This window comes from Eubalaena glacialis, chromosome 19 (genome assembly GCF_028564815.1).
Source record: "Eubalaena glacialis isolate mEubGla1 chromosome 19, mEubGla1.1.hap2.+ XY, whole genome shotgun sequence".
NCBI classification, from domain to species: domain Eukaryota; kingdom Metazoa; phylum Chordata; class Mammalia; order Artiodactyla; family Balaenidae; genus Eubalaena; species Eubalaena glacialis.
In genome coordinates this window covers 11970001-11982072 of record NC_083734.1, presented here as the reverse complement: position 1 = coordinate 11982072, position 12072 = coordinate 11970001, and the positions used below count along the sequence as shown (strand labels likewise).

At 56.7% G+C, this 12072-nt stretch overlaps 1 protein-coding gene across 3 annotated transcripts in view; it reads left to right on the top strand.

Annotated features, from left to right (window-relative positions):
• PITPNM3 (PITPNM family member 3) overlaps positions 1-9463 on the top strand; it is an 85586-nt gene extending 76123 nt beyond the window's left edge. For all 3 annotated transcript variants that reach the window (XM_061174940.1, XM_061174939.1, XM_061174941.1), the window contains 6 exons: positions 1209-1325; positions 1630-1778; positions 2060-2209; positions 5370-5553; positions 7457-7585; positions 9063-9463. In XM_061174940.1, coding sequence (XP_061030923.1) covers positions 1209-1325; positions 1630-1778; positions 2060-2209; positions 5370-5553; positions 7457-7585; positions 9063-9365 — 1032 coding nt within the window. In that variant the 3' untranslated portion in view covers positions 9366-9463. The remainder of the gene's footprint in view (positions 1-1208; positions 1326-1629; positions 1779-2059; positions 2210-5369; positions 5554-7456; positions 7586-9062) is intronic.
• Positions 9464-12072: the final 2609 nt, after the last annotated feature.

Genomic DNA, 12072 nt, shown 5'->3' with positions numbered 1-12072 from the left:
ATGACTGGTTCCTCTCTGCATCCCCAGAGCCCAGCTCTGGGACCAGTGCAGATGAGGTGCCTACAAATGTTTGTTGAATTGAATTAAAATACCATGGGAATTGAGCGGAGGTAGAGACCATCTTTGGGGAGTCCACCAATGCTTCTTGGAGAGGATGAAGTTGAGTCAGGTCTTAGTGGATGGGCTGGAAGAAGGAGGCAGGGGACCAGGGATGCCATGGAAAGTGGGGGGACCAGCGTGAGCAAAGGCCCAGAGACCTCTGCAGAGCCTGACCTGAAAGAACCAGTGGGGCTTCGAAGGGCAGCAGCAGGAGATGGGACTGAAAAGATTGCCCAGCAAAGTTTTGATGCCAGGCTCAGGATTTGGACTTCATCCCGAGGGCCCAGGGGGGTTAAAAGATCTGTGCTTTATAAAGACGGTTGATCTGCCACGGGGAATGTTTTTGAATAAGGGGGCTCCTTTAAGATGCTACTAGCAGTGCCCAGGTGAGAGGTACCTGGGTGTGGGAAAAGACACAGATGTGGGTGGTTCTGTGAAGATAGAGTGGTTTGGGTCTTGAAGCCAGGCTGGGAGTGGTGGGCAGTTGGGGCCAATGGAGGCCTTTGAGCTACGGAATGAATTGAAACCAGACGTGAAGAAGGAAGGGGATGCTGGGATAGTTACAGACAAGTGACGCGACGTCCAGCATTGCTCCAGGATGATCTGGAGCGGGGTGGGGGAATCCAGCCAGGGAAGAACAGAACCAGAATGGCCGTGACTGGTTTCCGGCCACACGAGACTTCCTACACTGTTTTCTCTACCCTTGACATTTAAATCGCCCACGAAGCAAAGACGGATGGTAAACGGCTACTGGATGTGAGCCGTGATGAGGAAGGAAGAAGTGAAGGTGAGCCTCAGTTTCCAGCCTGGGGGTCTAGAAGGATGCCAGGCTCTGAGGACTGGCGTTACCTCCGGGCCATGGGGAGGATCAAGGGTGGAGAATGCTGGTCTGCAGAAGCCCAGGGCCCCTTGGAGACAATGTGAGGGTCTAAGGGTCTGTTTCCCTCGTGGGTTCCATGGGGACACATCTCAGAAACTCTGATGAGGTTAATAGGAAGGAAGGCAATATCCAGCAGGTGCGCATCCCTCCAGATGATCCTGTGGCTGATGGAAGGAAAAAGCCAGGTCAAGTCCCCTTGCAGAGGTTGAGCTGGTTTCTGTCCTTCCAGAATGTCACCGCCAACCACCGGGCCAACGACGTGATTGCCGCCGAAGACGGCCCCCAGGTCCTGGTGGGGCGGTTCATGTACGGGCCCCTCGACATGGTGGCCCTGACCGGGGAGAAGGTACAGAGGCTGGCCCATCCCCTCCTGGGTACCACGTGGCACGTGGGGTGAGGGCTGCGGAAGGCCTGGCTGCACGAGGTGGGAGATGCTCACGCAGGTCAGGGAGGGAGAGCGGGAGTGAGGGATGGACCGGGTGCCTCGGAGAAGCTGGTGCGGCTGCAGTGGAAAGAGGAAAGGTGGTGGGAGCCAGGAACTAGCATCGGACAGGACCCCAAGCCCTGCTATCTTGGCAGAGAAGAGCTCCCAAGCCCAGCCCCAGCCCCCCGGCCTTCAGCGATTCCCCTGGTCCCCTCACTGCCTGCAGGTGGACATCTTGGTGATGGCAGAGCCTTCCTCCGGCCGCTGGGTGCACTTGGACACGGAGATCACCAACAGCAGCGGCCGAATCACGTACAGCGTGCCGCGGCCCCGGCGCCTGGGGGTCGGCGTCTACCCCGTGAAGATGGTCGTCAGGTAAGACCCAGGGGACATTCTCATGGTGGTTTCACCCAATTCCATGGCCCTGCCAGCCAGGCCTGTCCAGAAGATGGGGTCCTCGAGGTACTGTCTTTTGGACCCTGTCCTTGTCTGCAGGGAGAGAGGAAAATGAGATGCGGTCACAGCTGTAGCATCAGGAGATGCCGCCCAGGTTCTCTCTCAACCTGGCCCCGACTGAGCTCTGACCCCGGCTGTGGGCTGACCTTGGCCTCAGGCTGACACCTGACCTTGAGCGCACGGCTGGCCATACCTTTCAGGGGCGACCAGACCTGCGCGATGAGCTACCTCACGGTGCTGCCCCGGGGCATGGAGTGCGTGGTCTTCAGCATCGACGGCTCCTTTGCGGCCAGCGTGTCCATCATGGGGAGCGACCCCAAGGTCCGGCCAGGGGCAGTGGACGTTGTCCGGTGAGTGCTCCCTCCCTGCAGGGGATGTGTCCCCCCGGGGCAGGGGCCAGCAGCCCTGGGGGATATGGGCTGTGTTTTTCTAGTTTCCGCTAGGAATTCCACTGGTCTCTGGGCCAGGAGCCAGGAGTCCTGGCTTCACCTCCAGGAGTAATTTACTGAGGGCCCTTGAGAAACTCAGATGCCCTCCCTCCCTCCCTCCCTATCTTCCTCCCTCTGTTCATTCTAACACTGTCTGAGCATTCTGTGCAGTGAATCAGGCCTGGTCTCTTGCATTCAGATCCCAATCAGGATAAAATTGGTGTGTTCTGATTACTGGTTGCTGTGTAGCAAATGGCTCCATACTTAGCAACTGAAGATCATACTTTATTATTCTATCACATCATGGTCTGGGTTCTGCTGGGAGTTTCTCATGTGGGGTCTCTCCAGCAATGGCAGTCAGGTGGTGGTCCAGGGTGGGGGTCATCTAAGGGCTCCGCTGGGCTGGAGGTTCAAGATGTTCAAGATGGATGATGAACTCATGTGTCTTGTTCCTCGGCTGGAGTCTCTCTTTCTCTCTCTCCATGTGGCTGCTCCATGTGGCCAGCCAGGTGGTCTCAGACTAGCCAGACTTTGTACCTGGTGGCTGACTTCCACCATGGTGACCAGCCTTCTCTGGTTCCTAGAGACCCAGCTGGAAGCTACAAGCGTTGTTAGGACCCAGCCTCGGAATTCAGTGTCCTTTCCACTACGTTCTACTGGTTATAAGTGAGTCGCAGGACCAGCCCAGATTCAAGGGGAAGGGACCACATAAAGGTGTGAATACTGGGACACGTGGCTCACTGGGAGGCCATCTTTCGAGGCTAGCTAACACACAGTGTTAATCGAGAGATTGCAGCTATTACAGCTGATTGGAGAAAGCAGAGCAGACTTCCTGGGGCAGGTGACATTTGAGGCAACTCCTGAAGGAAGGCCATATATATATATATATATATATATATATATATATATATATATATATATATACACACACATATATATATATATATATATACATATTGCCGTCCATGCCATTGTACAGATATTAGCACATGCAGAAAGACAAAAAGAAGAAAATACAAAACTGGTTTTGATAGGCCAAGAAGGTGACAAGGACAGGGACGAACAGTCTATGTGTGGGGAAGAGGTGGGGCAAGTTTAGGGCCATTGGATGTTGGAGGCCAGATTGGGACAGGGCAGGAGGTGTGGCAGGAAGCACAGCTACCTAGGGCTATTGTACTGCTGAGAGAGGTACAAACAGAGTTTGCCAATAGAAAAGCAAAAGAGGTACCACTTTAGTCTCTCCCTCCCTCCCTGCCTCCCTCCCTCCACTCTTTTCTGAGGCTGGCTCTGGGCCAGGCTCTAGGCTGGGCAGTGATGCAGAAAGAGATCCTAGTTAGAGGAAATTCACAGTCAGTGGAGAAAACAAGTCATGGGCATGAGAAACTGTACTCCAGGACTCCAAGTGATCAGAACACCAAGAGTGGGACTGATCCCGGGTCCTGGGAGTTCTTGGGGACTGGGTCAGGGGACTGCCCTGCATCACCCCAGCAGCAGTGGTCACTTTGGGGAGAGAAAACTAGTCTGGCTCAAGGACGCCTACGAGACTGCGTACCTCAAGATGCCCACTGGCCTTGTGGAAACAGGCCCTGGACCTGCTCACTTCAGGGGTCGACCTCCTCCTTATAAGCCTACGTCCTTTATTCCCATTATATCTTCTCCAAACCCCTCCCAAGTCAGTGTCCCCCTCCCACACCTGGGAAGGGGAGGCTGTGGTCCTTCCTGTCTGGGGGGCAGTCCATCTGGGGCTCTCACCTTTCACATGGGCTCCTGGGGCTGCTGCGGTGCTCTCCAAACCTTGCTAAGCATCAGAAGCTGCTTCTTATAATCACAGATCACTGGGTACCCCCTCAGAATTAACCAGAACTCTGGAGGTGACACAGCCTGTGCATTCTTACAAAACCTCCCCAAATCTCTCAGAGCATCTTCCAGGTTTGGAAACCCCCAGTCTATGGTGGCCAGTCAGTGGCTAGCGCCACAAAAGCCTGCAATCAGGCCTGGCCTCATCTGACATCTTGCAGACAGGATTCCTTGTCAACGGCGAGTACTTGCCCACTGTGAGAGCACAGAGAAGAGAGAGGCACATCCTGCTTGGAAAGCAGGGAAGGCTTCCTGGAGGAGGTGGCCTTGAAAGATGGGGGGATGGGAACATAAGGAGATGGAGCCACGAAGCCTCTCTAGGGCAGAGGTCTGCAGCAGAAGAGCACAGGGCTTGTCTGGGGCAGCAAAGCAGCTCCATGTGGCTGGGGAGCTGCCATGCTCAAGGGCAGAGTGTGGAGGACCACCAGTGCAGGGGGGCTTTGCGACCTCAGGGCACCGGGGAGCCAGGAATGGCTTTAGGCAAAGGAGTAGTGGGGTTAGATGTGCAATTTACAGGAATCACCATGGAAACAGTACCAAGGATAACAATAAAGTCACTGCCAGGCTTGTTTGGGATGAATTTATTTCATCCTTCAGAAAACCCTAGGTGGTAATTGTCATTATTATCCCCATTTTACAGATGGGGAAACTGAAATCCTGGGGGCGTTAAGTAACCTGCTCGAAGTTGCACGGCCCAGGTTGGATTGGAATTGGGGGCACTGGAGGGAAAGGGGCCTCCCAGGAGGCTTTTGTAGTGGCCCAGGAGAACGATGGGTCCTGAGCTAAGGCTAAGAAGTGGAGTTAAAGTGAGAGGATGGAGTGAAGATCCTGCCGGGTAGAATCAAAGGCTCCTTGATTGGAGGAGGAAGGAGGGGAGACTGAAGGAAAGGGAGGAATCAAAGGGGCTTCTCTCTGGCTCCAGAAACTTGAGTGATGATGGCGCATCACGGAGAAGGGGACCCAAGCAGAGGGGGCAGGAGTGGGGGGATCATTTGTGTTGTGGGCATGCGGTTGGTGCCTGTGGGCCATCCGGGGGAGATGGCCAGGACTCATGGGGCTCCACTGGGGGTCCAGATTTCAGGGTGCCCCCTTGTTTTCCCCTAGTGCTCCTGGGAACAGCCCGTCTGGCTTCTCGGGGCAGGGGGAAGTGGGGAGTGGGGCGGGCTGCTGGGCAGGGGGTGGCCCGCACAGGGCGGGGCTGGACCCTGCAATGCCGTCTCGCCAGGCACTGGCAGGACCTGGGCTACATGATCCTCTACATCACGGGGCGGCCGGACATGCAGAAGCAGCGGGTGGTGTCGTGGCTGTCCCAGCACAACTTCCCACAGGGCATGATCTTCTTCTCGGACGGGCTGGTGCACGACCCGCTGCGGCAGAAGGCCATCTTCCTGCGCAACCTCATGCAGGAGGTGAGTGTCCCGGCTGGGCAGGGCTTTCTCCACCGCCCTCCTCCTCACCCCTCCCCTCCTCCCTCAACCCGGGGTGGGGGGGCCTCCTCCTTTACCCCACATCCTCCGATTGTCCAAGCGGATGCCCAGTTTGCAAAGCACATTCACGTGCACCTCATTGGTCCTTTTACTGCCCAGCGAGGTACGTCTTATTATCCCCACAGGCAAGTGAGAAAGGTGAGGCTTAGGGATGTGCCCAGGATCTCAGAGTCACCCTTTCATCCTTTATCTTCTGACCCGAAAGCCTAAACTCTTGTCTCTGCATCTGGTTATCCCTTCAACAGACACTTAAGTGCCTAGTGTGTTCCCTCCCCTGTCCTGGGTGTTGGGGATGCACAGAGGCAAACAGAGCTCGGGATGTCCTAGAGCTGTGATTTTCACTGTGTGCCCTGTGGCACAGGGTTCCCTGGGACCTCATTAGACATGCAGAGTCTCTGGCCCCCCTTGGAGACCTACTGAATCTGAAACTCTGGGAAGGGGGCCCAGCAATCTGTATTTTAACAAGCCCGCCAGGGGATTCTGATGCTTGCAAAATTTTGAGAACTGCTGATCTGGAGCCGGGGTTGACAAATCATGGTCCAGGGGCTGAATCCGGCCCATGGATTTTATATGACTTGTGAGCTAAGAATGGTTTTAATTCTCTTACATGGTTGGGGGGAAAAAAATCAAAAGAAGACTAAGGTTTCATAACATGTGAAAATTATACGAAACTCCAATTTCCATGTCCATAAATAAAGTATTACTGGAACACAGCCATGCTCATTTGCTTACGGGTTGTTTATGGCTGCTTTTGAGCTACAATGGAATAGTTGAGTAGTTGCAACAGAGTGCAAAGCCTAAAATATTTAGTATCTGGTCTTTCACCAAAAGAGTCTGCCAATCCCTGATCTACAGGAAGAAAAACATGGAAATTGACAGTTTACTGGTGGGTGATTAGAAAAGACCCTTTGGGAAAACAGAGGAGAAAGGACCTAGCTTTGTCTGGAGAGGCCAGGGAAGGCTTCTAGGAGGTGGTAACTTTTGAGCTGAGTCTTGAAGCATGAGTATGAGTTTGTCCGGTGGCCAAAGAAACGGCATGTGCAAAGGCACTGAGGTAGGAAAGAGCCTGGGATGTTCTCAGAGCTGCAGGTATTCAGGATGGGGGTATGTGCTGGATCAGATTCAGGTCAAGTGGGAGCTGAGGTCCCAGAAGTGATCAGGGGCCTGGGCTGGGCAGGCCGTGAAAACCTTAGAAACTGGGCAAGACCATGAACTCTCTGCTGAGGGTGATGGTGAGCCATGGAAAAGCTTAAGGCAGGGGTGTGGCAGTGTCTAATTTGGGTGGTAGAAAGATCGTTTTGGCAGCTGTATGGAGAACAGATTGGTGGGAGAAACGAGGGGCAGGAAGGCCAGTTGGGAGGCTGTTGCCCAAACAAGAGACAGAAAGACCAGAATCCAGGTGGTAGTCATGGAATGGAGAGAAAGGCACGGACAGGCAGGAGAACCAGGGCAGAATTGTCAGGACAGAACCGGCCTCCAGTCCTGGCCCTGGATTGTGTCAACTTGGCACTCAATTTCCTGTCCACAGAGGAGCACTTTGCCCCACTGTTCGTAACCTACGGATCGTGTTCCTCACGCGGGGTCAGCAAATGGTGGGGCTGTGATTCACAGGTGGAGCCCGTATCAGGCTTTCGGTGCAGGGGGTGGGGTGGGAGGGGAGGCCATTGCAGGGGGTGGTTCCTGATGCAGGGTGGACCCATGACTTGGAGTCTATCAGTGTGCAGATAAAGGGTCCCCCAGCAGTGCTCCCTGGGGGGACATCTAGGAATCCTTTGTGGGGATGCGCTGGGCCCCCTCTCCCTCCATCAGCTGCCCTGTGTTTCAGTGCTTCATCAAAATCAGCGCGGCCTATGGCTCCACGAAGGACATCTCCGTCTACAGCGTGCTAGGCCTGCCACCCTCCCAGATCTTCATTGTGGGCCGGCCCACCAAGAAGTATCAAACCCAGTGCCAGGTGGGTAGAGGTGGGGCTGGGGGTTGGGGGGTGAGGGGGTGGAACCAACAAATGGGGAGAGGGGAGGAGGAGGTTTATTCCATTGTTTGCTCGTTCAGTCATTTGTTCTTTCCTTCCTTCCTTCCTTCCTTCAACAAACACGACTGGGTGCCTGCTTTGGGCCAGGCCCTGCGCTGGGTGCAGGGGAGATCCACGGTGGGATCAGACGTCATGTTATCCAGTCTAGTGGGGGAGATGGAAAAATGAGCAGACAATGACAGTGCAGTGTGGCAGGAGCCCTAATGAATGACGGGGAGTGCAGAGAACTGTGGGGTCCCAGAGAGGAGCAGCTAAGCCTGACTCAGGGACAAGGCTGGTTTTTGGGAGTTTGAAGGAATAGTCCAGGAAGGGCCTGAGGTTGGAGGAGCCTTTGTGACAGAGGCAGCAGCAAAAGCAAAGGTCAGGAGACGGCAGAGCACATGTATATTATGGGAACTGCAAGTGACTCAGCTTGGCTGAGTGTGATGTGGGAGGGAAAGGGAGAGGGGGCTGGAGCAGCGGGTCCTGGATGGCCTGTGTGTCTTGCCAAGCTGGGACTCTACGGCTCTGGAGTGAGTTTGTGATTCAGAGAGATCTGTCAGGCTGCAGGTGGAAGGCAGATTAGAGGAAGGGGAGAGGGGAGGGTAGCTGTAGCAGGGCCGTGGCAGGGCAGAGAAGGCCAAGGGTCTGAGAGGCACTTCTAAGGCAGGATGGATTGGATTTGGTAACGAAGGGATCAGACGCATGGGTCGAGAGAAAGGGAAAGTCAAGGATGGCGCCCAGTTTCTGACCTGGGTGACCAGGTAGGTGGTACCATTACTGGGATTGAAAAGCAGGCGACTGAATGGAAGGCGATGATCTCTTTGGGCCATGTTGAGTGGCAGGTGCCTGAAAGTGACCAGCAGGTGGAGGGGCAGAGATGGTGGGACCTCAGAGTGGGAACCGTTAGAGCAGGGCTTCTCAACTCTAAGGTGCACACAGATCACCTGGGGACCTCGTTTAAATGCAGATTCGGATTCCTAGGCCTGGGCTGGGCCTGACATTCTACCCGTCAAGGGTCCAGGTCGTGCTGATGCTGTTGATCCGCGGCCCACACTTTGAGTAGCAAAGGTTCTGAGGACCTAGGGAGAGGGATTGGCAAGAAGGGCAGAAAATAACGAGGTTCCATGCGGTAGAAGCTGGAGGAGGGGAGAGAGAGACTTACCTTTGGGGGATTTTAGTGAAAGTGACAAGGATGGGAGCTTCACCCCGTCAGGAATCCAGGGAACTCTGGCATGACCCGTGGGTACAGACAGAAGTGCTCAGTTGCCCAGAGCCGGGCGGGGAGCCTTGACCGGTCATGAGCTCCCCAGGTCCCGGGGTAGCTGGGTGTTCCGGGGAGAGGGCGATGTTGGGGTGTGGGGAAGGGCAGGACGACGGCCCGCCTGCCCCTCTGGCCTGACGCCTGTCCCCTCCGCAGTTCCTGAGCGAGGGCTACGCCGCGCACTTGGCCGCGCTGGAGGCCGGCCACCGCTCGCGCCCCAAGAAGAACAGCTCGCGTATGATCCTGCGCAAGGGCAGCTTCGGCCTCCACGCGCAGCCCGAGTTCCTGCGGAAGCGCAACCACCTGCGCCGGACCATGTCGGTGCAGCAGCCCGACCCGCCCGCCAACCCCAAGCCCGAGCGGGCCCAGAGCCAGCCCGAGTCCGACAAGGACCACGAGCGGCCCCTGTCCGCGCTCAGCTGGGCGCGCGGGCCCCCCAAGTTCGAGTCGGTGCCCTGAGGGCCAGGCTGTGCGCAGAGCAGGGGGGCCCCAGCGGGCTGCCTTCTCCCCGGCAGACACAGGCCTTTTCCTGCTTTTCCCCTCCCGTGTCTGTCCAGCAGTGTCCGACCAGCGAGGGGGGCAGGACCCTGCCTGGCCTTGGGGGGCTCCCTGGGCTGCGAAGGGGTGAGATCCAGGGGTCTCAGTGCAGTCGCTGCGGCTCCCCCACGCCTGCAACGCAAGCCCCAGCGAGGGTGGATGTTTGTGTAATCCCGGGGGCAGGCCTGCCCGGAGCCGGAGTGTTTGACAAAGTCGACCATCTTTCTGAGTTCCTGAGGCTTCCGCAGTGATGCTAGGCAGGCCCTAACGGGAGGAGCCCCCAGACCAGGGACCAACAGCCGCTGGCAGGTACAGCTTCTTGGCTGCCTGCTGGAGGGTCGAGTGGCATTTGTGCCCGCCCTCCGTGTGACGTCCCGGGTCACCATCTTGGGCCTGGCTGTCCCGTGGCAAAGTGGCCACGTCCTGGGAGTGAGAGGATGTCCCCTGGGCTCATCCCATGTTTGAGTCGTTTGCCCACGGCCCTTGGGGGGCGGGATCTGGTGCTGACGGTCTGTCCTCCTGCAGCTGTCCCCTCTTTCTTGTCCTCCATATCCTCACCTTTCTCCCGTGGCCCTTGAGGACAGTTATGCCTCTTCCCGGAGTCCTGCCTGGTGCCCTCCCCTGTGAGGCTGTGGCCCTGGGTTCTGGCCTAGCTGGGCTGGCTGTGAGCCCTTGAGCCTGTTGCTTGCCCTCTCTGGGCCCTGCCTTCCTTCTGTAATTGGAGGGGTCTCCCCAGCTGAGATTGGTGGGAGTTTTTGACTCCTAGGCTGTCCTGCACTTCTGCCTTCTGAGGCTTTTCAGGCCTAAGAGCCCCTCAGAGTGCCCAATGATCTATACCTTCCTTGCAGACTAAGAGAGGGGCTGGGGCAGGGAGGGGGGCGGTGGGAGGGAGCCGCCATTGCCCCCCCACTTCAAAGGAAGCCCCTCTGTGGGGTTGCTGGGAAGGGGTCCCTGCTCCATAGAGAGGTTTACTTTGCACTGATGTCCAAACCTGGTGTCCCAGGGACACACACATTCCCCAAAGGGCACTGGTCGGGCTCCCCCTCCCCAGCTCTGCTCAGAGCGATTTCTCCCTTTGGCTCCTGGAAGGCATAACAGCTGAGGTCCCAGAGCTCCGGGGGTTCATGTAATTTTGGCTCAAACTGTTGTGTTCCCTTCCCTTCCCCCTGCCACTCAGCTTGGTTTGGTGCCCGTAACCTCCTCTTGGGTCATCCCCTGAGGTTGGCAGGGCTTGGTTCTCCTGGGGCCCCTCAAATTCTGCCCAGGCCTTCCTCCTGCTGAGCCCCTGGCCCAGGCATTGGTCTCCTGCACTTCCCCCGCTCCCTGGCCCAGACCCACACCTGCTGTGTTGGGCTACCCGGGCTGCCTCTGAGCCCTTCGGGCTGTCACTGAGGCTGATCCAGCTCTTGCAGCCGAGGCTCTGTGTCACGGGCCGGGCTGCCCAGGCCCAGACGTCTGTATACCCAGCAGGCACCTGTGTCAGCTCAGTGTCGCTTCTGCTGTCTACCTCTTGCAGGTCCCATGTGGCCAGTGTCCTCCCCAGTGGCGGCTGCTGGTGGGGGCGGCTGGCACCGCTGTTGTCAATCACCCGGTAAACTCGATGCGCCGCTGGGCCTGGATGGCTCCGGGCTCCCAGCCCCCACCCCTGCTCTCCACTGGAACTGTGTCTTCTCCAGCCTGCCAGCGCCTGCTCCACTTCCAGCGCCACATCTGCACCCAGGCCCAGAGCTGCTGGCAAGTCTGCTGGGGAGGGGTGATCACCCCCGGCTTCCTCTCTGGTCCTGCCTCCTGGCGGTTCGCAGCGGGCCTATCCCTCCTTTAACATTTCATCCTTCTTGGCTCTCCATCGAGCACCAGCTCATATGGCACAGCCACCTCAACTCCAATCCTTCCCCTCCTTTCCAAAACAGACGCTGAATTAAACTCGGGCGGAGTTGGTCTGCTTCTCTGAAATTCCATCTCCTTTTTGCAGAAGCCACTGATGTGTTGCTCTCAAGCGATGAAATAATTAGCGTGAGATACTTCTCCCCCAGCTAGAGTCCCTCTGCCCTTTTTTCTGAGAACCCCAGGCTGGGAGCAAGAGAGAGCAGCGACCCTGAGGAATTTGGAGTCCGCGGGAGCAGGGTTTGTGCTTGGGGGGATCGGAGCTGGGACGTGGGCCCCAGCAGGAGGGCCCGCACCCCTTCCCTTCTGGAGCTCCAGTATGGGGCTCTGACGACTTGCACCTCAGATGCTGAAGGTGTACAGTGAGATATGGTGAACACAGCGTTCTGGGAGCTTCGGTCGGTGTGTGTGAATGTGTGTACTTGGAGCTCTGTACAGTGATCAGACTCGACTTGTTTCAGTACTGCTTTCACGGCAACTCTGTAACCAACGTGCACTTTCTCTGCTAGTGGTTTGTTTGATTTTGTCCTTCCAGTTAAGTTGGAGAAAAACAAAGAACCACCTTGTGTCGTTCTCTGGAGGGGGTGCCACTGCCTCTCCTGGAGCAGTTCTGTGACCCCCAGTCTGGCTGTTTTCTAGAGAATCTGTCCAGCTCCCGGTGTGCCTGCTCCCCAGGAGCTGGAAAACAGATCTTCCTGCCTGACCAAAGCTCCTTGTTCCCTGCGTGGCATGTTTGTTCTTCCTA